Source organism: Manihot esculenta, chromosome 6 (assembly GCF_001659605.2).
Source record: "Manihot esculenta cultivar AM560-2 chromosome 6, M.esculenta_v8, whole genome shotgun sequence".
NCBI lineage: Eukaryota > Viridiplantae > Streptophyta > Magnoliopsida > Malpighiales > Euphorbiaceae > Manihot > Manihot esculenta.
Window position 1 is genome coordinate 26,968,917 of NC_035166.2, and position 23,565 is coordinate 26,992,481.

The 23,565-nt window shown below is 35.2% G+C and overlaps 5 protein-coding genes across 8 annotated transcripts; 1 reads left to right on the forward strand and 4 right to left on the reverse strand.

Annotated features, from left to right (window-relative positions):
- Positions 1–664: 664 nt before the first annotated feature.
- Positions 665–5,205, reverse strand: LOC110617003 (MADS-box protein AGL42). 3 transcript variants are annotated; one of them, XM_021759572.2, is made up of 8 exons: positions 4,876–5,200; positions 4,359–4,543; positions 1,865–1,946; positions 1,717–1,778; positions 1,502–1,601; positions 1,344–1,385; positions 1,210–1,251; positions 665–978 (listed from the first exon to the last, which is right to left on the reverse strand). In XM_021759572.2, the coding sequence occupies exons 2-8, from the start codon at positions 4,538–4,540 to the stop codon at positions 847–849; spliced, it is 642 nt and encodes a 213-aa protein (XP_021615264.1). In that variant the 5' UTR covers positions 4,541–4,543; positions 4,876–5,200; the 3' UTR covers positions 665–846. The 3 variants fall into 3 exon arrangements, with proteins under 3 accessions (XP_021615264.1, XP_021615263.1, XP_021615265.1); XM_021759571.2 differs by having other exon boundaries at positions 4,623–5,199; XM_021759573.2 differs by having other exon boundaries at positions 895–1,036; positions 4,623–5,205.
- A 2,712-nt stretch (positions 5,206–7,917) lies between these two features.
- Positions 7,918–8,714, forward strand: LOC122723883. Its single transcript, XM_043957798.1, has 2 exons — positions 7,918–8,025; positions 8,403–8,714. The coding sequence occupies exons 1-2, from the start codon at positions 7,918–7,920 to the stop codon at positions 8,712–8,714; spliced, it is 420 nt and encodes a 139-aa protein (XP_043813733.1).
- A 2,686-nt stretch (positions 8,715–11,400) lies between these two features.
- LOC110617592 (peroxidase 66) lies at positions 11,401–14,493 on the reverse strand. Of its 2 annotated transcripts, XM_021760488.2 has the most exons (3): positions 12,814–14,493; positions 12,267–12,455; positions 11,401–12,128 (listed from the first exon to the last, which is right to left on the reverse strand). In XM_021760488.2, exons 1-3 carry the CDS (start codon positions 13,030–13,032, stop codon positions 11,553–11,555), a joined length of 984 nt encoding a protein of 327 aa, XP_021616180.1. In that variant the 5' UTR covers positions 13,033–14,493; the 3' UTR covers positions 11,401–11,552. The 2 variants fall into 2 exon arrangements, with proteins under 2 accessions (XP_021616180.1, XP_043813442.1); XM_043957507.1 differs by lacking the exon at positions 12,267–12,455.
- Positions 14,494–14,638: 145 nt separating this feature from the next.
- Positions 14,639–16,156, reverse strand: LOC110617590 (transcription factor TCP19). Its single transcript, XM_043957506.1, has one exon. The coding sequence runs from the start codon at positions 15,887–15,889 to the stop codon at positions 14,813–14,815; it is 1,077 nt and encodes a 358-aa protein (XP_043813441.1). The 5' UTR covers positions 15,890–16,156; the 3' UTR covers positions 14,639–14,812.
- Positions 16,157–19,766: 3,610 nt separating this feature from the next.
- Positions 19,767–22,936, reverse strand: LOC110617589. The gene has a single exon (XM_021760486.2). It carries the CDS (start codon positions 22,068–22,070, stop codon positions 20,001–20,003), a length of 2,070 nt encoding a protein of 689 aa, XP_021616178.1. The 5' UTR covers positions 22,071–22,936; the 3' UTR covers positions 19,767–20,000.
- Between the last annotated feature and the right edge of the window lie 629 nt (positions 22,937–23,565).

Consider the following 23,565-nt stretch of genomic DNA (forward strand, 5'->3'; position numbering starts at 1 on the left):
AGGCGTAGGGCAGAGAGGACCCATTACCTATGTGCTCCAAATCATGGAAAGTTTCATTATTCACAGACGGCTCCATTTCAGTACTTCTAATGCCTGCATTTAGCCATCTTGTTTCTGGACTCTATATTAACCCAAGGAAAAAGACACCCAACACTTTGAAAACAACATGATGACACCTTCATCTTCTTCCTTGTAATTACATTTCATATTGCTAATAATATTTCAGCTTCCATGATTGGGATTGGGAGGATTTAGAATTGCTACCTGGTTTGAATTCTGATAGTAGGATATATAGCACAATCAATATACTATACAATACGGCTCAGTTGGGCATGAACAGTACAATCACAATTGATTTCAATGTTTTTGTTTTATATATTTGCCCCTTTTCTCTCACTCACTTGCCCTTTTAGTCTTTTCCACTGAATGCAGCCCTTTGGTGTTGATTTCCTTTCTTGCATTGCTTCTATTCATATAAAATTAACTAAAATGCGTATAAATCAAAATAATTGTTATGCAAGTTTCAGTACAAGTATTTAATTTAAGAATTGTCACTATTAAATCAAGTTGTACAAAATAAATTAAAATAATTATCTATATACATATCTAACTCAATTTAAAAATTTAGACCGATCTAATAGGAACAAAATTTTAAGTATAATCATGCTAAATTTTATTTTTGAAATTTAATTAATAAAAATATTGTTTATACTAATAAAGTATTAAAAAAAAAAAAGGAGGATCCATCAGAATATCAGATGCTAGAGGCTACATCCAATCAAATGATACACAAGCTCATCAATTTATTTGAGGTCGTTGGAAATAATAATAATAATAATAATGGATCTAGGAAAGGTGCGTTACTGGTTCTGGAAGTCTAATGGATAATCGAGTCTCCACCTCTGAAATATCGCTGCTTAAGCTGGAAAAGCTTACTTCTTTCTGTTGAGTTGGAAGCGGGCATGCCTTCTCATCACACTAAAATATATCATAGTGCCACCAAATATATATTAACAAACTGATCCACATGGAGTTCCTAGAAAGATTTGCGAAATACAAACTTTATTTTTCCACCACCTAAAATCATGCTTCAAAGATTTTCTTTCATACTATATTTCAAATTTACTTAATTTTGTCATAATCTCAATTATAAAAATAAGTTTGCATAATTAATAAATATTGAATAAAAATATATACATTAATGCTCACCTTTTCACGTAAAATTGCATTCTCAACTAGCAAGAGCCTTTCCTGAAACCGGAATGAGAAAAGAAAATATCAAAAACTTTAGTAGAATTGATCACTGAATGCATCTTTAATTCAGTGTTCATACAAGTTATTACCTTCTCTTTTAGTTGCTCTATCTGCTCCTTGAACATCACTTCCTGAATTGTATGCCATTTTAAATTTTTTATTAGCCAGGTTTTAATTAGTTAATTAATCTAACATGCAAGAGCCATGCCAGAAGAAGATGGAAAATGATATAGTCAGGAAAGATAACCTTTTTTGCTCTGATGTTGCTTAAACTTTTCTCCAGCTTGCTGTCCATCTCTTGGAGTTCTTCCAGAGAACAAGAAGCTAATTCTTGTCCCAAAAACTTCCTAAGACACCAATTTTAAAGTACAATTACTAACATCCCTTATCCAACAGGCCAATTATTATTGTACAAGCTCAATCAACACTCTTGAGGACAAGTCTCAAACTAAAATCACACACCGCTGTAAAATTTCAAGTTGTTCAATCTTCTTCACCATCTCAGTGGATTCACTAATTAGTTGCTGCACTTACAATAATTAAGGAAAATGCAACAAAATCAGAATGGCTACAGTAATTTGTTTGAAGGAATTCATATAAAAGAGAAAACCTGAATGCGTTGTTCTGTATCATTGTTCTCAGGTTGCAGTTCTTCCACATGTTTACGATACCGTTCTATGGTCTTTTGCATGCTGAAACATCCAAACCCCGCAAGATGCAATCAAATATAAGTTTCTTTTATTATGACCTATGACCTCTATATCAAGACAGCGATTGAAGTGATATTAACATTAATCAACACTAATTTTCTACTAGAGCAAGATTTGACTCAAGATGACCAACATGAAAATTAAAAATTATATGTAATGTAAATTGATATTACTTAGTGTTTGATTTAACTATATACGTTGAGTCTTATTTTGCTTGGCCAATGGCTTTGAGCATTCGTGTTTGGAGGTTCTTAGCAGTATTTTCATGCTCTTAGGTGGTTGGTTTTAATTTGTACAATTGGGCTAGGAGGCTCTTGATTGTGCCTGTATCAAGTACCCTAGCAATTCTAGGTAATTTGCTATTGGTTTTAATTTGTACAAGTTAGCCCTTTCCTCACAATTTTTGGATGGAGAATATTTTCTCCTAATAATTCAATCTAAATTGATTTAAATAATTTTTAAATTTAGTTTAAACTTATTTAAATAATTTTTAAATTTATTTTCTAGTTGATTCAAAATGATTAATTTAAATTATTGAGTAGTTTTTACTCTCTATTTATAAATTCAATAATTTTTCTATAAACAATTAAGGTGGGACACTATGTTCATCTTAAATCTAATTTAATCAATGGTGAATAATGAATATTAAAATAAATTATTTACCATTTTTTTTCATTTTCTTGTGGTGTAGTTGAGCTGTTGTTAATTATTAGCAATCCATACCTTGCAGCCTATGTAAAGTGATCAAGCACTAATTTCTACTCTCACTTCTTCCAACACATTTAAAAAAAAAAAAAAACTCCATCCATCACTGCCCATTCCTAATGGAATCACTTTTCTTCACCTAAAAACTTTTGGTCCGCCAGTTTTCTTCTCTAGCAGGCACAATTGTTACCGTTGGAAATAAAAAGAACCCCACATCGATGGGATACAAAAGTATACAACACTATTCTGGAAGGCCCAGCAGACAGTCAGCACAGCAAGCTGTACTCAACATTGCCACAGCCCAACATATGAAGATGAAGTCCACACTCTTCAAATTAAAATCCACCATTCATTTGCGGTTGAGATGGAGTGTTGGAAACTTGGAACAAACCACTAAATAATAAAATATTAATATTAAGACTAAATTAATTAATACATTTATATATATTTTAATATATTTTTTTAAAATTAGAGATTTGTGACGAAAATTAAATAATAAATTTTGCTAAATTCTATCAGCAATATCATGATTAGTTGGTTCATATAAGGTCCCATGTAAAAATCACTTAGGAAGGCTGGAAGAGTACAAAAACAAATTGCATTTCCTAAGTATGAGAACCTAATCATTAATTAGGTCAAATTTACAAGTGTTATTTTAAAATATCCTAAATAACGTTTTTGTATAAATCTTTTTTTTTTACGAGTTTATATTGTCATTAAATTTTAATTGGTTGGCTTAATAAATGAGAGGAACCAAATAGTTTAATTAATTATTCTAAGAGAAAGATTCAAACACCTTAGAATCTTATAATTCTGCTTGATTAGACTAAAGCACCGCATTAAAGTCTTATGAAGTAATTGACAAAACTGGCAAAAAGGAGCAACCTAAGACTAAGAATCAAAAAAGAGCCAGTATGTGATGTGAGAACTCAAAGAAAGAAGCTACTGACTCTAAACTTGCGATGCTATTAGCCAATCAAAGTACTATCCATGCATGCGTCCCCAATATCAACAAAGAATTCTACTACAAATGTATTCTAATGTGTTCTAACTCCAAAATTTGATTTTAACATATCAATTATTTTGGTAAAATATGGTTTTTGCCTTAATTTGGGTGCCTTCAGTCTCAAATCAGTAATGTTTGCCCATTTACAAGTGTTTTAATCTACACATACAGATACCCAGAGAATGTTAACAACAATCATATACAGCCCATTCCCAAAGTATCCATTTAAATGGCATACAACCCCACAAGATATCCAACCTAATTCCAAAAGGAAGAAATTGTATTTTATCAAAGAACTGGACGAAAAGAATGAAAGATGTTAAGTAGCTATATGCAAAATACCGGACCACTAAAACCATAAGCAAATTAAAAAGAAATAAAAATAAAAATGAATTCCTCCCTAATATTTGGTAAGTGAAAAAAATCAAACGTCTGGAGGTCTAATGACTGAGTAGAGAATCTATGTGGTAAAATATCAAACGGGTTGTAATCACTCCTTTTAGATACTAACACTAACCAGAAAAGACATAGAGAGGAGCTGGACTGCACCTAATCCATTACAGGTGGCCATGACACGCATTCATTAATTTATTTATTTAGCATCAAGGACATGCCTACTATAGTAGGATGCACAAACCAATATTAGAGTAACAAAGGATTCACTTCAGTGTTTAAAAACTTACTCATTGCTTGAGAATTCAGAGAGCCTTCCTTTCTGTGAAAAGATTAGCACTGAAACTTCTGCATCGCATAGAACCGAGAGCTCATAAGCTTTCTTCAGAAGTCCATTTCTACGCTTTGAGAAGGTCACTTGCCGGCTTGTGGCATTTTCGATCATCTTCATTTGAACCTTTCCTCTCACCATGTCCTAGTTTAACACGGAAAACGACCAGTTGCAATTAGCAAGTGAAAGTAATTCTCATTGTGAAATAGACACACAATCTCACCAAATATAAGGTAGTTAACTCCAGAAATCTTGCGTTTGAGCTGAAGAAATTTAGCTCTGCTCGAGGAAAGGTCTAAATCTTTAAGAGAGCTCAAAATGCCACAATTTTACAATAGTACACACACAGAGATGATTTACAGAGATGCACATCAACTATATACGAAAATTACAAGCCGGCCCCGATATGAAAAATTTCTTTGCACTAAAAAGAAAAGAGTTCTTTGTTAAGGATTTGTGCAAGCAATATTGTCTACCTTGGAAGGGAACGAAATATAAAGTAGGTATCACAGCAATCCAGTAGAAAGGAAAGAAAAAGAGAAAACCCCATAGAAAGAATTCATTGAAAGAAAACCAGCCCAAGGATCTCTTTCCAGAGATTGATGTATGAGTGTATTTATTTTCAGACCACAAAGAACCTAGCTTATTTCGAGGAACCACATCCAGAAGCAGAAAAGTGAATATTAGCAAAAAGAAGAGAAAAAAAATCAAATCAAAGCAGCGCAGAGATGAACCAAAAAAATAGACCATAATAAGAATGTCATTAAGAAACAATAAAAGCTCGTTTCTTAGCCTGTTTTGGTAAATGATAGTGAAATAAGAAAATAAGAAATAAAATCAACGAGGAGTGATTCGATATATTTTTTTTTAAATATAGTGAAATATTTTATTTTTAGTATATTAATTTAATATAAATAAAATTTGATTTGATTTTAATGCGTTTAGAAATACATGTGGTTAATAAAAAAAAGAAAATAAGAAATAAAAAGTAATTGGGATAGAATATGTCGACAGAAGTCTAAAAATATTTCACGGACCACTGCGAAAAGCTCAAGTAAAGTTTTTATAATTTTTTATTTCAATATAAAAATACAGTTTAATATTAAAATAAAATAAAATAAAAAATTTATGTGATTTTGTTACAAAATAATATTATGTCTGAACTAGACAAGCCTTGAACTGTTTATTACTAGATTCTTCAAAAAGGCAAGAACTTGGTTTCGACCACAAACACGAGAGAGGACAAAATACGAAAGGAAATACACTGACTGATGGAAAGCCCAAATGAACCAGAATACTAGAATTTTCCTAACCTTTTCAGATAATTTTAAATTTATTAAAACTATTATTTTATTGAAAAACTTAAAATTCCACCGGATTAATAATAAGCTTTAGGTTACTTATGTTTTTAAAAATTCTCTCAAACGTAATTCATAAATTTATATATTTTAAAAATCTCTATTTATTTTATAATATCCTTCTCAAACAAAATGTATACATAATTTTATTTATTTTTTTTTTAAATTGTGTATAACAACAAATAAGGTGTCAATTCATAGTACAACATTGCGCACAATTATCCAGTGAATATCCGACAGCACATGGTTAGCACATCCAACTAGTGGGGAGATGGTCCCCACGTTCCCTCAGCATTGTATGGCGAGTCAGCTCAGATATGTACCTTTAAATCGAGTTGAGAGCGTTGATACGGCTTAGCAGCTAACAAAATAAACATGTAAAATTAGCTTCTCTTTAGTACTTATAAATGTACTTTTAATTTCTATTTAATATATTTATTTACAAATGTTAAGATTTCATTTTCAATATTTATGAACGGTAATTTACAACAAAGTTTTTAAGGTATAATAAAATTACAAATTATTTTTTTATTTAAGTTTAAATGATAATTTAATTAAATTTTTGTAGTCCTTTTCAGCTCACCAATCAACTAAAAATGGAAAAAATGATGGCATATTAGATGTAGTTATAATTCTTCTTTAAATGACTATAATTATGAAATATTAGAATGTATTATTTAAATTCAATTCGGATCAGAGTTAAATAATTTTTAAATTTATTTTTCATTCAATTTAAAATAATTAATTCAAATTATTTAATTTAAGTCATAATTTATATATTACTAATTGATAATTTATCAAATGTGAAATATTAGATTTTTTTTCACATGAAACAGCCGAATATCATTGAAATTGAAGAACACATGTACTCCATATTTGAAATTAGAGGTTTCAATTTAATTATTTTATTTTATATCAATTTATTTTATTTTGAATAAAATAAATTATTTTTTTAATATATAAAATTTTATTTTTTAAAAAAATGAAATTATGTATAATATTATAAGAATTTATTTAATTTTTTATTATAAAAATAAATAATGTGAGACGGATTATTAAATTTAAATTAATGTGAAAATAAAAAAAATAAAATAAAATGCAGAGAGGTCATCATGGGGTTGGCGGGGATTTTAGAAGTTGAAAAAAAAAAGCAATGTTCAAATCAAATGTGATTTCTCTAATACTCGCGTAGAAGATGCTTGATAAAATGCCTGAATCACCGTTATTCGGTAATGCCTTCATTCTCATTAAATGGAGTTATGCTAGTTGACCGGTAAATTTGAAGTTGATTAACAAAAAACTGAGCTCCATTTTAACGGAATCATTATTTTGTTAGCAAAAAGGAAGTGTGACGACTAAATTTTTACTTAATTTAAATGATGAATTAGCTTGAGCAAATTGCATATCTTAGAGATAGTGCCATTCATAATTTGAGAGCTTTATAAATTAATTTGATCAAACATTCTGTTATTTTAATTATTTTTTAATTATTTTTAAAATTAAATTGTAATAGTATGATTGTAGCAACAATATACAATAGTATAATATAACTAGAAAATGTTATATGTTGGTTTGATAATTCACTCGTATTTCATCAATTTCAATTCTTAACTTTAAAATATGTTAGTTAAAATTTAGTTTAAGTCTAATAACATTTCAATTATTATATTATTTTGAAATTAAATTATTCACATACTACATTATAAATTATTATAAAAATTTTAAAATAATATAATAAAATTATAACAATAAAATTTAATATTAAATTAAAATATCAAATTTATAACAAAAAATATTTTATATATAAAACTTTTAGTGGCTATAATATTTTTTAAAATTTAAATTTATTTTACAACAATTATTTCCATCCAAAAAAATCGACAATCGATACAAATTTCCATCACTTTTGTTTTAGAGTTCGGCAATTTGAATTCGATTGGTATTTGTTTGTTTGTGTAGCTGCGGCCGACAAAATAATTAGAATATTAAATTTAATGTGACCGCTGTATTTATATTTATTCTATTACAATCGATTTTGCATTTATTCATAACTAAAATTAATATGTAAACCTCATTCAATATATTAATGTAAAGTTTTGAATTAAGAAAACTTAACTCCACTTAAAATTCATTAAGTTAAAAAAAAATGAATGAGAGAACATGCGCCTAATGAGGCCTCTCTCAGATTACAACAGATACTGCCCAGCAAGGCTTACCTATAGGCCGAATCGAAGCCTAAAATGGCGAGATTCTGTAGCAACAGACAAGGCAACGAAGAAGAGAAAGATCGAGGAGAGTAGAAGAGAAGCAGAGAATCAATTCAGATAACTCGTTTCAAAGACACCGATCTTTTTACTCTATGTTTCCCGTATAATTATCCCCCTCCCCTCCTTAATTTTATTGATTTGTTTTGGTTCTGTATGGGCTTCAGATCGGTGGTGTTGAGATTGAGCATTCTTGAAGAATTTTAACCTCAGTTCTGATGCTTCCTCCTCGTTTTCCCTTCATTTCATTCGTGAATGGAGTCGAGGGCTGTTTGAGCATTTAAGCTTTTTGAATGATTTTAGTGTGAGCTTGAACTGGGCGTGTCTTCATTTGAGATAAATCTTGTCTGATTCATAGTTTTGCTTTTTCTAAATATTCAGATGCGTGATTTTTTCATATGTGCTGAATCAAAGACTTTTGTCAAAGCTGCAGAATCTATTGGATGTTCACCCAGGGAGTCTCGGTCAACGAAAGGAGAAGCTTATATAGATAATGACAGAATTTGCGCAGGTGACCTATTCTTGCCTATACATTATGGGAATGTTCCTATGATAGTAAAATTAGCAAAGGTTGTTGTTGGTTCAAATCCAAGTATCAGATTCTATAAATTTGTTGGATTTTCTCGTCTCAGATTTCAGATACGCTGTATTCTTAGAGAGTTAGAGTTATTTTCAGTTGGTATATGTTCATAATGGATAGCTAGCTATTTTGTCTAAGTTTTGTGAGCTAACTGACATGTAGAAGAACACTTGGCTTGTCACTTGAGAGGCTTAACTATAAAGTAAGACAAAAAAAAAAGGAATTTATGCAAATAGTTAAAACTTACTATTAAGGCTTAGTTGAGTTGAGTTCAATATGCAGAGAGATCTCTATCATCTACATTCTTTCCTTATACTGTTGTTTGCCCATGTAATGTCGTAATAATCTGATTCTTTTTGGCTAACTTTTGATTTACGTACTATTTGGGATTCAATGGGTTTTCTATTTTTTTCAGGAACTAGGTGAGCCAGCGTTTTGGATGTCATTTTGATGAAAGTGTTTATTTTGAGGATGGGAATCGTACCCATAAATACTCTGCTGATATATTTAAGTGAAGCAAAATCTGTAAGTAACCGGTTTTTGAAAATTATTATTTACTACTATTATTTATTTCTTTGCCTTTCTGAATTCTGTTCTGTGGCACATTATCTTCCCTGGCTTCGTTAAACTTAGAGCATAATTGAGCTGAACGTAAAAATATGCATCTTTGTGTATGTATATATTTATTTATTATTTTTTTTTTGGGGGGTGGAGGAGGTGGTGTTTTTTCGAGGTCTGCCATACTTTGTTATTATGTCATTATTTTTATGCTTCAACAGTGAATACTGATGAGCCCACACTGGCAATTTCCTAGACAGCATTATTATCATGGCCATATTTTCTTAAATTGTCAACATGGTTGAATAAATAAGTTCAGTTATAAGTTTTTTTTTTTTTGAAAGAAGAAAAGAGCTCAAGGCTCAGAGCAGAGCTGGACACACTACCACCAATTTAGTCTCTTTCTAACCATGAAAGAAGATCTTTAGGGGTTTCTTCCAAAATCCACAGGCCTCTCGAATAAGTCTTAGCAAGTTGAGCCATTTTATCTACACAAGTATTTGCCTCTCTGTGTATGTGACCTACGCTTGTAATCCACTTGGGATGCAGGAGTTTCTGGATTTCTGAGACTGTATTTTCTAGCTCTTGCGGGCAATTTTTAGGTTGGGAACATTTACTCAGGCTTTTTGAAAGTTCTTTGCCTGTCTTATGATATTGAAGATGGAGTTACTTATCTCCTCTGAATCTGACAAAACCTTCCTCCGGAATGGACCATTTCACCAACACTGGCTCTATCATTATCTCACTCCCCTGTAAAGGAACATTTACCCAGGCCTTTTGAAAGTCCTCTGCCTGTCTTATGATATTGAAGATGGAGTTACTTATCTCCTCTGAATCATAATGAAAAATGATATGATTTTGCCTTTGCCAGATGTAACAAGCTGCCACCCCAAAACAATGTTCCAAGTTACGTCCTCTTTGTATCTAGAGATGTCACTAGGTTGCTCTTGAGCCAATCCTTCCCTTCATTTGCCGATGTAAAGAAACTTCTCTTCAGTCTTGATGGTAGCAGGTTCAACCACATTGCATTAGCCGTAGTGCAGTCCCATAGCACATGCATCATATTCTCTGTGGTGAGTGAATACATCCCACTAATTGTTGTTGCACTCAAGTGCCTCCTTGCTTGTCCTCATTAGTGAGCAGTCGGTTATTCATAGCCAACCATAAGAAGAGTCTTATTCGTTGAGGACCAGGCCACTTCCAGACCAAACTCCATTCCCACTCCTTGGGTTCTATGAGCAAAACTTGCAAGACATTGATAAGCAAATTTAGTGGTAAATAAGCCTAAACTTGAGTGTTTCCAAACAGGGTGTCCCTTTCATTGTCCGTTGGAGGAGTCAGGACATTAGCCACCTCAAGCATCACTTAGGTGGGTAAGAAATCATTAAGCTGCTGCCAATTCCAATTTTCATCTCTAGTCACGTAATGCCGTATCAGAATATTAGCTTCTTCTCCATTTATCATCCTTCTTGTGACATCCTTCAGCTTTCTTCCCACACATCTTCCCAGAATCTTGCCCTACTCCCATTACCAATATTCTACTTGCCCTCATCCCTTTCCAAAGGTTAGACTCTTTTCTGTATTTCTGGGATAACGTCCACATTAGTTGGGCATAATTTATATTTAACTTTGACAACTTTGGCCCAAAGCACTTGCATGTCAGTTTGAAGAGTCCATGCAAGTTTTAAGAGGAAAGATGTGTTCATAATCTTTGCACTTCTAAAACCCAAGCCACCCATATCCTTGGGATGGATGACATGCTCCCAAGGAACCAAATTAACCTTTCTCTCCGTACTAGTACTTCCCCAAATAAATTGGCGGCACATTTTGTCAATCTCCTCACAAACAAAACTAGGAAGTAATACAGTCTGTATGGTGGCCAAAGCTAATTGAGCTAGAGTAACCCTGCCAGCAAGGGAGAGTTTACTTGCCTCCCAAGTATTGAGCTTCATTTTATCAATGATATAATGAAAGGTACTTCTGGAAACTCTGGAACTAAAAAGCGGAATGCCTAAATACTTCCCTAAATCATCAGTGATTCATGTTCTGCCAATAGTGATTGTAGCTTAAACAGCACTTTTAAGGGCAAATAACGTTTTTCCCTTTACAATCATGCAATTCTGCTTCGATAAAGCCAATTACATATAGAATCTTTTCACCTTTTAAGTACCCTGTTAACATATTCTAATATCCATAAAACTCAATGAAGCAGTTAAATTTTCACAAAGAGAAGCTTGGTGACCATGAAAATTTTTTTTTTTAGCAAACAATGGAAATAATAGCAATTTGTTGTGATATGGAAACTCGTAACATGATCAGCCTCACGTCATCTCTAATCATAGGAAGGGGGAAAACTTAAAGAAAGAACAAATTTCACCTTCTGGCTCACTCACTCATTCACTATATGAATTAACCACTCGACATTTACGTCGGACTTCTTCATTTTCAATTACCTCAACATTTCCAAGTTTCACCATTGAAGTTGCAAATTCTCTAAAGAACAAACTCTGATCCTTTGCAAAGGATTCAACTATCCACCTTGTCCTGTAATCACCAAACAGGGCTTGATCTGATCCAAACACACCTTTTCCTTCCTTGAGTCGCTTGTAATAATCATTATCAAAAGTTGCAGCTGTGGAGTCTAGGAACTCTCCTGCATTATGATCCTTGTTTGATTTGGGGCATTTCTTTCTGAGCTTCACTGCAAACTCCCTGTTCATGCTTGTATCAATAGCATGGACTGAACTAAAGTTGCCAAGCCGAGCTTCAAATGAGGAGCAATGTGAAAAGCCAAGCGTATGGCCTCCTGATAAAGCAACCATGTCTTTGACTCCTAAACCTCTCTTGGCAAAGCTTTGAATGAGTTGTGTCACATTGAAAGTTGGAGCTGGTAGGTTAATGGTATCGTTAGCTTTTGACACCCTTCCATCTTTCCTTCCCTTTAGCACATTCCAATAAGGTCCTCCAGACTGATGAAAATATCAAGAAAGAGATGATAATGAGGAAAAAAATGAAAGAGAATTATGCTTTGAAACCAATCTATGGTACAAATACGATCTGTCAATTTTCATAAAGTTTTAGCCTTTGCAGAGCGTATGGTATATTACCATGGCCACTACATCTCTTGCTGCTATAGCTATGATATCTGCACAGGAAATGGTGTGTGGACAAGCCATCTCAAGCTTGGCTTTGGCATCATCAATCACATAGAAGGATCTAACTGAGATATTGGGAGGGCCATCTTTCTCTGCTAGATTTCCAGGAGTTGAATCCAGTAGAATTGATGCATCACATCCCTATTAATAGATAACCATTGAATGACAACCAATTCTGTCATTAATATGGTTATTAATTTCTTGATATTGAGAAATCAAATGTAATGGTGGGGGAGTTTGTGTGCACATACAAAGTTAATTATCATGCATGTGTATGCATGAAAGTACATTGGGTGCCACCATGAAAAACTTGACAGCTATTAGATTAAATATTTGCATCAGAATTTATGCAGTCATTATATACACTTAATTTTGCATAAATCTCAAAATACACATCTACTCTAATGATTATTAAGATTATTCTCATGTGAGGTAGAGTTTATATTAGATGCACGCAAGTACAATTTACTAGATTAAGAGAGAAAGAGGGAGGTCATACCCTTATGAAACAATCATGGAAAAACATTCTGAGGATACGAGCTGGAACTTTAGGGTCATGCATGGAAGCATTTTGAACTGTGTCTAAGATAATTTTCTCAGCTTGTGGACATGTTTGATCATAGTAATGAGCATCAAGCCTGGATTTTGCTGGTGAAATCAGCACTAGGAGAAGGAAAAATGTTGATAAAAATGAAAGGTTTGATGCAAAAACAGCCATTTGGTAGTTTCAGACAAAGAACTTTAAAAAAGCAAGTGATTATGAATGATGCACTATTTCCATGGATATAGGGCAGTATATATAGTGATCTATTATCAAACACATTTAACTAATTATTTTTTTCTAGATTTCATGTACTTTGAAGTTACTCAATAGGAAATAGAGGCTGCTTATTTTTTGTGCTTTGAGACCAAGTATCTCCACCAATACCACGAACAATACTATGTACAGTTTCAGACGCGTAGTACCAGGTAAACATTCTTCTTAAATCTTAATCTCGTGTTTGGTATAATATCTTTAAGAACTAAGAGACTGTTTGGTTTAGTCGAAAGAAATTTAGAATTAGCTGTTGTATTTAAAATGATTAATGATCTTATTATACATATCTGTAGATTACATGTGACGATCATGTGGAATATATTCAACAATTAATTTATTCCACCAAACAGTAATGCAATTGGTTTCTGTTCATATTTGATTTTTATGGAGCCAAAAAATTAACATTAATTGGAAATTTACTGTAATTGCTATCCGTAAGTTGTTATATTTCAGCCTAAAATGCAAGCGTATCTTCAAGGAAAATATAAGCATCCCTTATCAGCAAAGCTCAAATGTGAGTAGCAATTAATTTGTTTTTCGACCGTTGGCTTATACCTATCACAAGTTGGTCAATGCAAAGCATGAACCACAGGGGTACAGTTGTTAAAGAGATGGAGTACACAAAACTCTGTACTGCATTAAATTAAAAACTTCATTAGCTGTTAAACAGGAAATAAATGAAAAGACTGGGTGGTCCGATTGGCCCATGGTATTGAAGGGGTCGATTTCAGCGAGGGTTGTTAGCCCAATTTTCCATGTCTACCTATTTCCTATCTTCAATAATAACACCAAAAGAGAAAAAAAGTTCCCCTATTACTGTATGGAATTGTCACTTGCGCATCTATTAAAATTAGATTGACAAAAATGTTATACTGCATTTGATATTGTTATTCATTTACTTTAAACTGATAAATAATAGCAATTTAATTGATAATCACATTTAAATTATTTATGTTTGAATAGTTGTTCACTTCCAATGTCAAAACATAATCGCCAGCAAAGTCCTATTAGCTGTTCCTAATCCCCTATATAAAGAGCTGGAAAGAAGAGAAAATGTGTCGAGCAATCCATAAGCCTTAAACCAGTAACCAGGAAAACAGCTAAGCAGCGAACGCGTGTCAGTGAGGCCAGCCATTATTTTCCCATAGGCAGATCTAAAATGCCTGCCTCACAAGCTCAAAACGCTTCAAAGGGGGACAGCGTGTGGGCCCGAGTTCCCATATACACGTGCCCATCACGTGACATTAACTTATTTTACCATTCAGCTCGGTACACGCGCCACCACCACTTTTCATGTTGACTCACACGCGTCGACTCAGACCGCGACATTAACATAAAAAGAAAAATGAAAAAAATTGGTGAGCGTGACCCCACCACTTGCACGTGGGAAGCAAATTTCACGTGATCCTACCTCCGGACAAAAACCAAACTACCCCCTTGGGCCCTGGCTGGCGCTTGGCGAGGTTTTCATCCCATAGTTTCCAAGACGATCAAACAGACACCCACATAACAAAAATTTAATGTAAGCTCTCGGGCTCTTCTTGTTCTTGTAATCCATAGGCGTTACAAAAGCTAACCTAATCCAAACAAAAATAAAAAAAAGAACAAAAAAAGAAGCTTGAACCCTACATTCAATACTGTGTCATTAAGAAGAGAAGAAGGAACCTCCCATTTGCTTGTTCTAAGGCTTTGAAGGGTGACCCAAGAATTGAAGCTCTTTTTTATCATAAATCTCCAAAGAGAAATCTCTAAGCATCTGGGCACCTGTGTTATTAGCAGCACCATTAGAAGTATTATTACCACCCGCACTGTTGGTTGTGCTCGTCCCTGAATTCGAACTCATTGACCCCATGGGAGAAGAAGCCCCTCCCGATCCCACTGATTTTGAAATCCCATCACCCAATTGAACCCCAGGTTGCATTGCCGAAACAAAAGTGGATATGGGTCTTCCCGCCACGTTAAAAAACGGCGTCGCGGCTGCAGGTATTGCCCACAATTGCGGCTGATTGGACCCACCGCCCGCAGATTGTGGCAACATGAAAGTTCCCATAGGCCACAAGGGCACCAAACCCTGCGCGCTAGCGCCCCCAAAATTTGGCAATGCTGCTACTGCTGCTGTTGCTGTGGTCATTGACGCAATAGGTGCCAAACCTGAAGATACAGAAGTCTGGTGCTCATTCACGTCAACAAAATCGCTGTTTGAAGGTCTTTTCCGCCTCTTCCTAGGCAGCAAGTCATCGCCGTCGGGTCTTGCTGGGGAAGTAGTTGGTATTTTGAGGGTTCCATTAACAGATACTGCAATAGCAGGGACGGTTCCCGTACCAGTAGCTTCAATAATAGCGGGCTCCGCGTGCTCCAGAAGCCACCGGATGGTTTCGCCATCTGACTTGTGCCCCAACTCTCGTGTCAGTTGGAAAATCCTAGCAGCACATGTGGCAGGCATACGGATCCTACGGCCACGGCCCTCCACCTTGGTATGGCGGTCCTTGGAGGGTCTCTTAGCCGGAACTAGTGCCCGATTATTGGAGTGAGGTACCTGCAAGAGGCTAATTGGGAGAGAGTTGTTGTTGTTGTTATCTAATTCATGACCATCTGTGTCCGTCAACTCTTCTTCCTTGAGCAGAATCGTGGGTTCAGGTTCGGCTTGGCCTTCGGGGTCAGGAGGTTCCACCATAGAAGTCTCAGAAGAGGAGAAATTCGCGGTTATGCTTTGTTCTTGATCGATTTCTTCGATAGTGGGGTGTTGATTTGAGTCCATGTTGGAAATTAACAAACTATAACACAAAGAAAATTCAGAGATTTTGAGAAAGATGCACCAGAAAACTTAATAAAACTCGGAAAAAAAATCCCACAAGTGTTAAGTTGACTGGGGTTTTGATTTTTGCCTTTGCTACATGCTGTCAAAGACTATAGACACGAGGATGAATACAGATAATTTTCATTTTTTTTGAAAATGAAAAAAGAATAACGGAGGAGGAAGAGAAAGAACAAACCCAGAAGGAAAAAAAGCAGCCCCACCAATCTTTTGCGAGCCCTACCAAGGAGGGGACCCCCAGAAACAGTATTTATTTGTGGGGGATGAAAACCGACGCATGGGAGGATATGGGCTCCGAAGTTGTTTTGACACGTGCTGGGCCTAACTAATTACTGTTTTGTATTTGAAGCTGGGCTGGGTTTGGGCTTATTTGCTGTAACAATCCTCCCGGTCCGGGGAAGTGAGAAATGGCAACCAATCATAGTATGCCAAATCACTCTGCTAAAAATTTTTTAAATGTTTTTATAAAGAGATTAGGCCGTGAGAATTCCGAGTGGAGTGCTCTTGAATTGAATTCGTGGATGCAACAACCAGCGGTCTTTGTATTTTTTGGTTTTTTTTGTTTTTTTTAAAGAAAAAATTCATGCACGGTTAAATAGTTCAGGCATTGTTCGCAATGATTTGGTTCTCAACAGAGTTGTTAACTTATTTGGAAAGTCTGGTGATTCTGTTGCTTCGCATGTGTTTTCTAAAACAATGTGATTGGCACATTAACACATTATCAGTTCGATTTCAAGCTATGCTGGCAGTGATAGGTACAGACAGCTATTTTGGGCTCTAGACAGATTGTAAGAAATTGGTGTTTGCCCGATGTGTAACTTCCTGCGGTTTTGAAATCTTGCTCTTAGTTTATGGGATTGAAGAGGAATGACAAATTCACGGGGTGGTTAAGATGGGTGTTGTAATTGATTTATATGTTCAGACCTCGCTTCTCACTTTTACAGTTTTCGGATTTTGGATGGCAGAGTGTTTGATGAGATGGTTGTGAGAGATGTGGTCGCTTGGACCGGTATCATATATGGGTAAGTGAGGGCTTGGTTGTTTTCTGAGGCTGTAACTATGTTTTAAGGATGGACGATGAGCCAAATATCGCAAACTTTGTCCGCATGTTAGTTGCCAGTGGGAGAAACAGAAAACTTAGAGGTAGATTTGGAGGCCGCAATGGTCCGGTTGACTATGTATGCCAAGCGTGAGTTTTCGATTGAAGCCAAGCGAAATTTTTTGCGAGCTTCCTCAGAAAGAAATTATTTCTTGGACCAGTATTATAAGCGGATTGGTAGCTGTAATTGTCCCAAGGACGCAAGGAGTCTTTGGAGTTGTTTTATGATACGCAAAACTCGGGGCGTTCAGCCTGACAGGGTTATACTTACCAGTGTGCTTTCAGCTTGTGCTTTTGATTATGGCAGATCAAGTGGAATATTTAGATTGGGACTGCTATTGTTGACTTGTATGCAAAATGCGGCTGCATTGATGTTGCAGTGCAGACCTTCGATGGAATGCCCATTAAGAATATCTTTCTATGGAATGCTTGGCTAAATGGGTTGGCAATTTATGGACGTGGTTGTGAGGCACTGAAACTTTTTGAAGGAAAGATAAGGGTGGGCATGATGCCAAATAGGTGACATTTCTAGCCATTTTGACAGCTTCTTGTCACCCTGGGTTGGTAGATCAATGGCACAAATACTTTCATCAGATGATGAGCCTTCCGGATAATATTTCTCCACAGTTAGAACGCTATGGATGCATGGAAGAACTTTAGTCTAAAGACAGTGGGGTTTTATGTGTTCCTCTCCAATGTTTTTGCTACTAACCAAAGGATGGAGCAACGTGACCTGAGTAAGAAGGTTGATGAATGATAAAGGAATTAAAAAGTTCTCTGGAATGAGTATTATATAGGTGAATGGTAAAGCTCTTGAGTTTATTGTTGGGGATACTAGCATCGTCCAAGTGAGGATGCTTGGATACAGCTAAAGTTTGTCAGCAACCTAATCTTTCTTGAAGGGCAGGATACAGGCCAGTTCTTGATATCATAATCTTACTTATTTCATATGTTTTTTGGTTTTCACGCTCCCAAATTTTGCTATATGGTTCATGCCTTCTTAAGTAACTTCTTAAATTTCATCAACTGTATGGAGATTATTATCACAGTAGAATAGCGTTATCAAAATAGTAATATTTGTTCATTGGCATCACAACTTTTCCCATACTTATTTGATTGGTGAATCTTCGTTTCATTGTCAATGATCTTATTGTTGATTTGCCCCTCTGCTCCCCTCCCTTCCTTAGATTTGTCTGTCTTTCTTCTCCCCTCCTTTTTTTTAGTGACATATTGTACTGTAACTTGCTGTATCATGCCTTTTTATTTTCCGGTAACATTAGTCCCTGAAATTAGTTTAAGAGTGCATCTATCTGATCTCCATTCCTTACGTTTTTTGTTTGTTGCCAGTGTAATTGTCGAGGTAGTTGAATGGTGCTTTATCAAGTTATTTTTACAGCTCTGATAAAAGTTCTACAGGGGGAAAAAACAGAAATTGAGTTTAACCGTATATTTGTGGTTTCTATGTAAGCTAAACTTGTTGAGTCAGGTTGTAGAAGGAAAAAGATAAAGTGTGGTAGGCATGATGCACCTCCTTTTTGAAGAGTCTGCTTAGTTTAGACCAATTAAAAAGTTGTTGTTAATGTATAGTCTTTCTAACTTATATTTGGTATTAAATTGAAGGAGTTATTTATGAAGTTTCTTAGTTAAAGAAGAATTAAATGATTCTACCGTCAATGTGCTTGGTGTGATCTATGGTAGGACATTGCTGAAAGACAGACTCTTTATCTGTGTTCAAAAGACAAACACATATACTTGCTTATCCTGATTGCATAAGGTAGCTTTATGAGCCTTTCCTATTACTATTGTCAATGAAGGCTTTCTGTCATTTGATTCTGGGGTTTGATATAAGCACTATTGTAGGGCTTACGGACCATCTCACTCCAGATGTTCAATTGAAGAGTTTATGCATTTACTTTGTTCTAATCTTTGGTAAATTCCCAAAATAGTTTGGATAATTATACTAATAATCAAGTTACTTGAATGAATGCTTTATTTCTTTGCTTGGTGCTTTGTTAAACTTCCTGTCAATTGGGTGCATAATGGCATTTCAGTCCTTTTCAAATGTTTGATTGCACCAAGTAAAGTGGTTTGCGATCAAAATAAGCAATGGTGGTTTTGTATCAAGTTTGATTTGAAGTTATGATCTGAGTGCATTACACATTTCATGCATTGTGGTACCTTTGCTTGTTGCCCTAAATTTTTCAATGAATTATCTCCAGTCATTTTGCAAATCTAGTAACTAAAAGATTTGGTTATTCTGTATACATTTATTGTTGCTATGGTAGCTCTAGAGTGTAAAGAACGGCTTGTAAAATATGGCATTTAAAAATAACTGAAAAAATTTGCTATGAATTAATCTCTCTGACAAATTAATTGTTCATAGGTAATTTGATATTAAAATATAAATTTTCATAAAATGCATTATGGACTGCTTTGGTGATTATGCAATCTGGATTACTGGAACAGCACTAAAACCATGTTGTTCTTTGTCTCTTGATTGTCAATATAAGGGGGGAAAAGAGCATCGCCTTTTCTTTTAGTACATAATGAATTTTGTTTTACGGGATAACTCACGGCAACCAAGGATAAATTGTGGGTCAATAGAATAGCCAAGGATAAATTTTAGATGTGAACAAAGCAAAACACAGTGTTATCAATTTGTGCTTAATGGATATTCCAGTCAAGTGAAGGAAAATTAAGTGAGGGTTAAAGGTGAGCAGCTAACCAGGAAGGATATTCATGTTTCTTAGTATAATCTACTACTCTGCCACTTTCCATCTACTTATTGATGCTAAGATGCAAGTATAGCAGTGTGCTACTCAGAAGATCATGCACTTAACAGAAGGTCGTGAAATTATCAGATGAACAAACAATTTGGCTCAACACTTTCTTCCTTTGATGATTGTTTTTGTATACAGTGAGTTTCATAATAAAAAATAAACAAATAATTTCTATCTAAACTTCAATAGTTTTCTGATTCAGAGCTGTGTATCTCCACTTTGCCTTCTCCACAAAGTCTGCATCCAGGAACTGAGCAATGAAAGCCCAAAGCATGTAAGCATCCTCAAAGTTTGCGAGGAATCCAAGTGCAACTGTAACTACTGGTATCCCCATACTGGCCTTGTCTTTACTCTTGTTTGTTAATGTTCCTTTTACTCCATATATTCTATTCTCAAGAACTTTTGCCTTTTCTTCTTCATACTTATTTGAAAATGAGATGTGATGTAAGAATCCATAGCTGAGAGATATGTTGCTTCGATCAGCCAGTTTTTGTACAAGAGGAGCCTCAATCCTTTCTCCTTTCCAATCAAACACATTGAATGCCAATGCAGGTCCCCGATCAAACTTTACCTTTGGCCCATATATTCTAATGACAGGTATTTCCTCTGTGTTGGGATGCTTGAGCTTCATCAAAGCGTTCACCAACCAATTGATCAGGCACCTTGCCCTGTTACTGATCTGTGAAAGTCCCAATAGATCAACCTGATCCAATCCCCTGCATTCAACCTCCGTGGTCTGATTTTTGCTGGGTTTGGCAGTTTCTTTTTTGGTTACTTTAGCAGGTGTTCCTAAATCAATAATTTCTGAAGTTTCTGTTTCTTTTTGTCTTTCAGGTGTTCCTATGGTTGGAGACTTGGAGGCTGCGGGTTCTGATACTTCACGTTCTGCATCCATTCCTTCAGTTTCAGTCTTAGAGGTTTCTGATGCTTTCTGTTTTCCAGTTCTTACTGCAGTTTGGGACTCGGAGGTTTCTCCTTGTTCCAATTTTCCAGAGCACATCTTTGGGATGGACATTGGACCTGAAAAAGAGTTTGATGTATCTAATTCATCTTCTTCCAAAGCACATTTAGACATCTGTTCAAATTCTGTATCAGTACCAGAAGATTCATCTAGGAACCAAAACAGCTTCTTCGCTGGGACAAGACTTACCATTCCAGCAGTGGTGGAATCTTCCAAGACTGGAACAGTAGATTTTTTAACAAAGAGGCATCCAAATCCAGATGGATTTTCCCCAAAAATCTTGTAGAAGGAACAAATTAGGAAGTCTGGGCGAATGAGGGAGAAGCCAAAGCTATCCATGTCCTTTGGTCCCAATGCACAAGCATCAATCAAGATATGCCAGCCATTCTCCTGAGCGATGCTCATCCACAGATAAGGATATCTGGCTCCAGTCACTCTAGAATGAATTGGAAAGATAAATAGTCCTCTCTTCGTCTTCTTTTTTCTTTTCCTCGTAACCATCTTTCTTAGTTTTGCTGAATGAATCCCTAGCCTTGGCCATGAGAACTCTGCTGACATGACTTTGGCTCCTTTCTTCTGAGAACTGTTAATCATGGTTTCTACTGCTTCACTCTCGTGGTCGTAAACAGTCAGAAGTTTTTTACTAGAATGGAAAGGGTAAGACTCTGCTACAAGTTTGAAAGCTGATGTCCTGTTTGCTGTGAAAACCATAGAATAATCATCTTCAGATATATTCAGAAAATTCATGATCCGGTTCCTTATTGCAGATTCTATTTCCGATTCTTGGCCACCATGAAGAAGCTGTGTCTTCATGTTTCCTGTCTTGTAGGACACACTGAAGAAGGGAAAATATGAAATTTGTGGAGGTGAATGTTGAGAAGAAGAAGAAGAAACAATTTGCTTTCTGGAGTCATGTTTTTGAAGCTGGGAATAGGAGAAGAGACCGATGCCAATATAGTCAAGGCAGGTATGGTGGGAAAGCGAGAGATGATAGTATTCCTGTTCTCGAATTTGGTCAACTTGATGGGTTTCAATATACTGTGGGTAAGCTTTGGAGAATTCTGCAAATGATTCTTGCAAAGATGGAAGAGACTCAGGATTTGTAAATTGGGTGTTTGGGAAGATACTGGAAGCAGCTGCTGCAGCGAAGTTCCTGCGACACGTTGCTGCTGTGTTTCTGGACTTGCCCATTTTTTTCTGTGGCTCAGGAGAGCCAAGTAGAGGGCTTGGACAGCAGCCATTAAGGCATACTTGGGAGGCTTCTTTTAGGCAAGGTGATTGCATTTTTTTTTTCTTGTTTGTGCTCTCTCCTCAACAATATTGATCTTTATCGTTGGTTTCTGCCCTTTTGTTTGCTTTCTCTGTGTGGTCTCTTGGTTTCTTTTCAATCAGCTGAGATTGCTAGCTTGTGAGAAGCATTTATTGTCATTATTGATAGCTCTTTGCCTAGCGTGGAGGTTTTTACTTTGTTTTAAACGTGATGGGGACAGGGTGCCTCCCAAGCTCCACAAGGACAGGTTGAACAAGTCAGAGCTAGAAAATAGATTACTATACGTTTTGTATGTTTCACCATGTTGACCTCGTATGATGTGGTTATTTATTAATTAGCAGAAGCCGCATTTCTTAGGCATAACTGCTAGATTTACTTAATGTTTGGGGGAAAAAAAATCAATTTTGACAGCCATGACTATTGGGTACCCATATAAATTTCATTTTCAAACAGTATCAGAATGGTTGGATGGTATTTCTGGAAGATCTTACTACTATGAATGGTAGAGGCAGAGGATTGGAAAGCAACAAATGTAAGTGGACGACAAAACAACCTTTATGTTGGCCAGCATTATTGATAATGTCAGTGAAAGCTTCTTTTGAATGCTTCCAATTTCCTTCAGGTTTAAGGCTTTGATGTTTAAGGAAATAGGAAAGAAAGGCCCGCTCCAGCGCATGGTGTGCAGTGCTCATTTATTGGGTGCCATGTGTGTCCCTTCAATCATTTGCTATGGATGGTTCGGTTGCTTTGCCTGGTCCAAGTTTCTTTGTTGTGCTTGTTTTATACTAAACTTGAAATGGACAGTCCAGATTTTAATATTAATCAGACAATGGAACAATTCCATGCTAGGTTATGCTCTCTAATTTTATTGTTCTTTTCTTTCTTTTTGACTTAGCATTAACTGGGTATGGCCAAAACATGATTTTACAAACTAAAAGGCCCTAATTTTTCAATGAAAGTTTAGATGTCCAAACATTTTGGTCCTTTTTCTTTTTTTCTTTTTTTCTTTTGTTCTGAAAAGAAAAAGGGAAAAAAAGAAGTCAAAAAAAGCCCATAATCAAGGACATTTGGTGTGGTGAGTTATACTCATCTTTTCCATCTTTACATTTGAATTCTGATGGAAAAGCTTCTTGCTTTTGTTGAATTGAGCTCCAAAACGTAAAACACAAGTTCTACTTCACATTCCTTTTACACTCTGTTTGGATTGACCGAAAATAAGGGAGAAATTATTTCTTCTTCTAATTTTCTTTTCTTTCTCAATTTTCCTCTAATTTAGAAGAAAACCATATTTATGATATCATAATTATCAATTTTATATATATATATATATGATTAGGTATTTTATTGTCCAAAAATCTAATTTTCTTTATTATTTTTTCTACTTAAAAAATGATTGAAAAATTATTTTTTATTCATTTTATTTCCTCTCATTGCTTCTCTCCCTTTAGTTCCCTTTCCCTCCAAAAGATTTCCAAAACAGTGTTAAATAAATCGTTAAAAATAATCTAG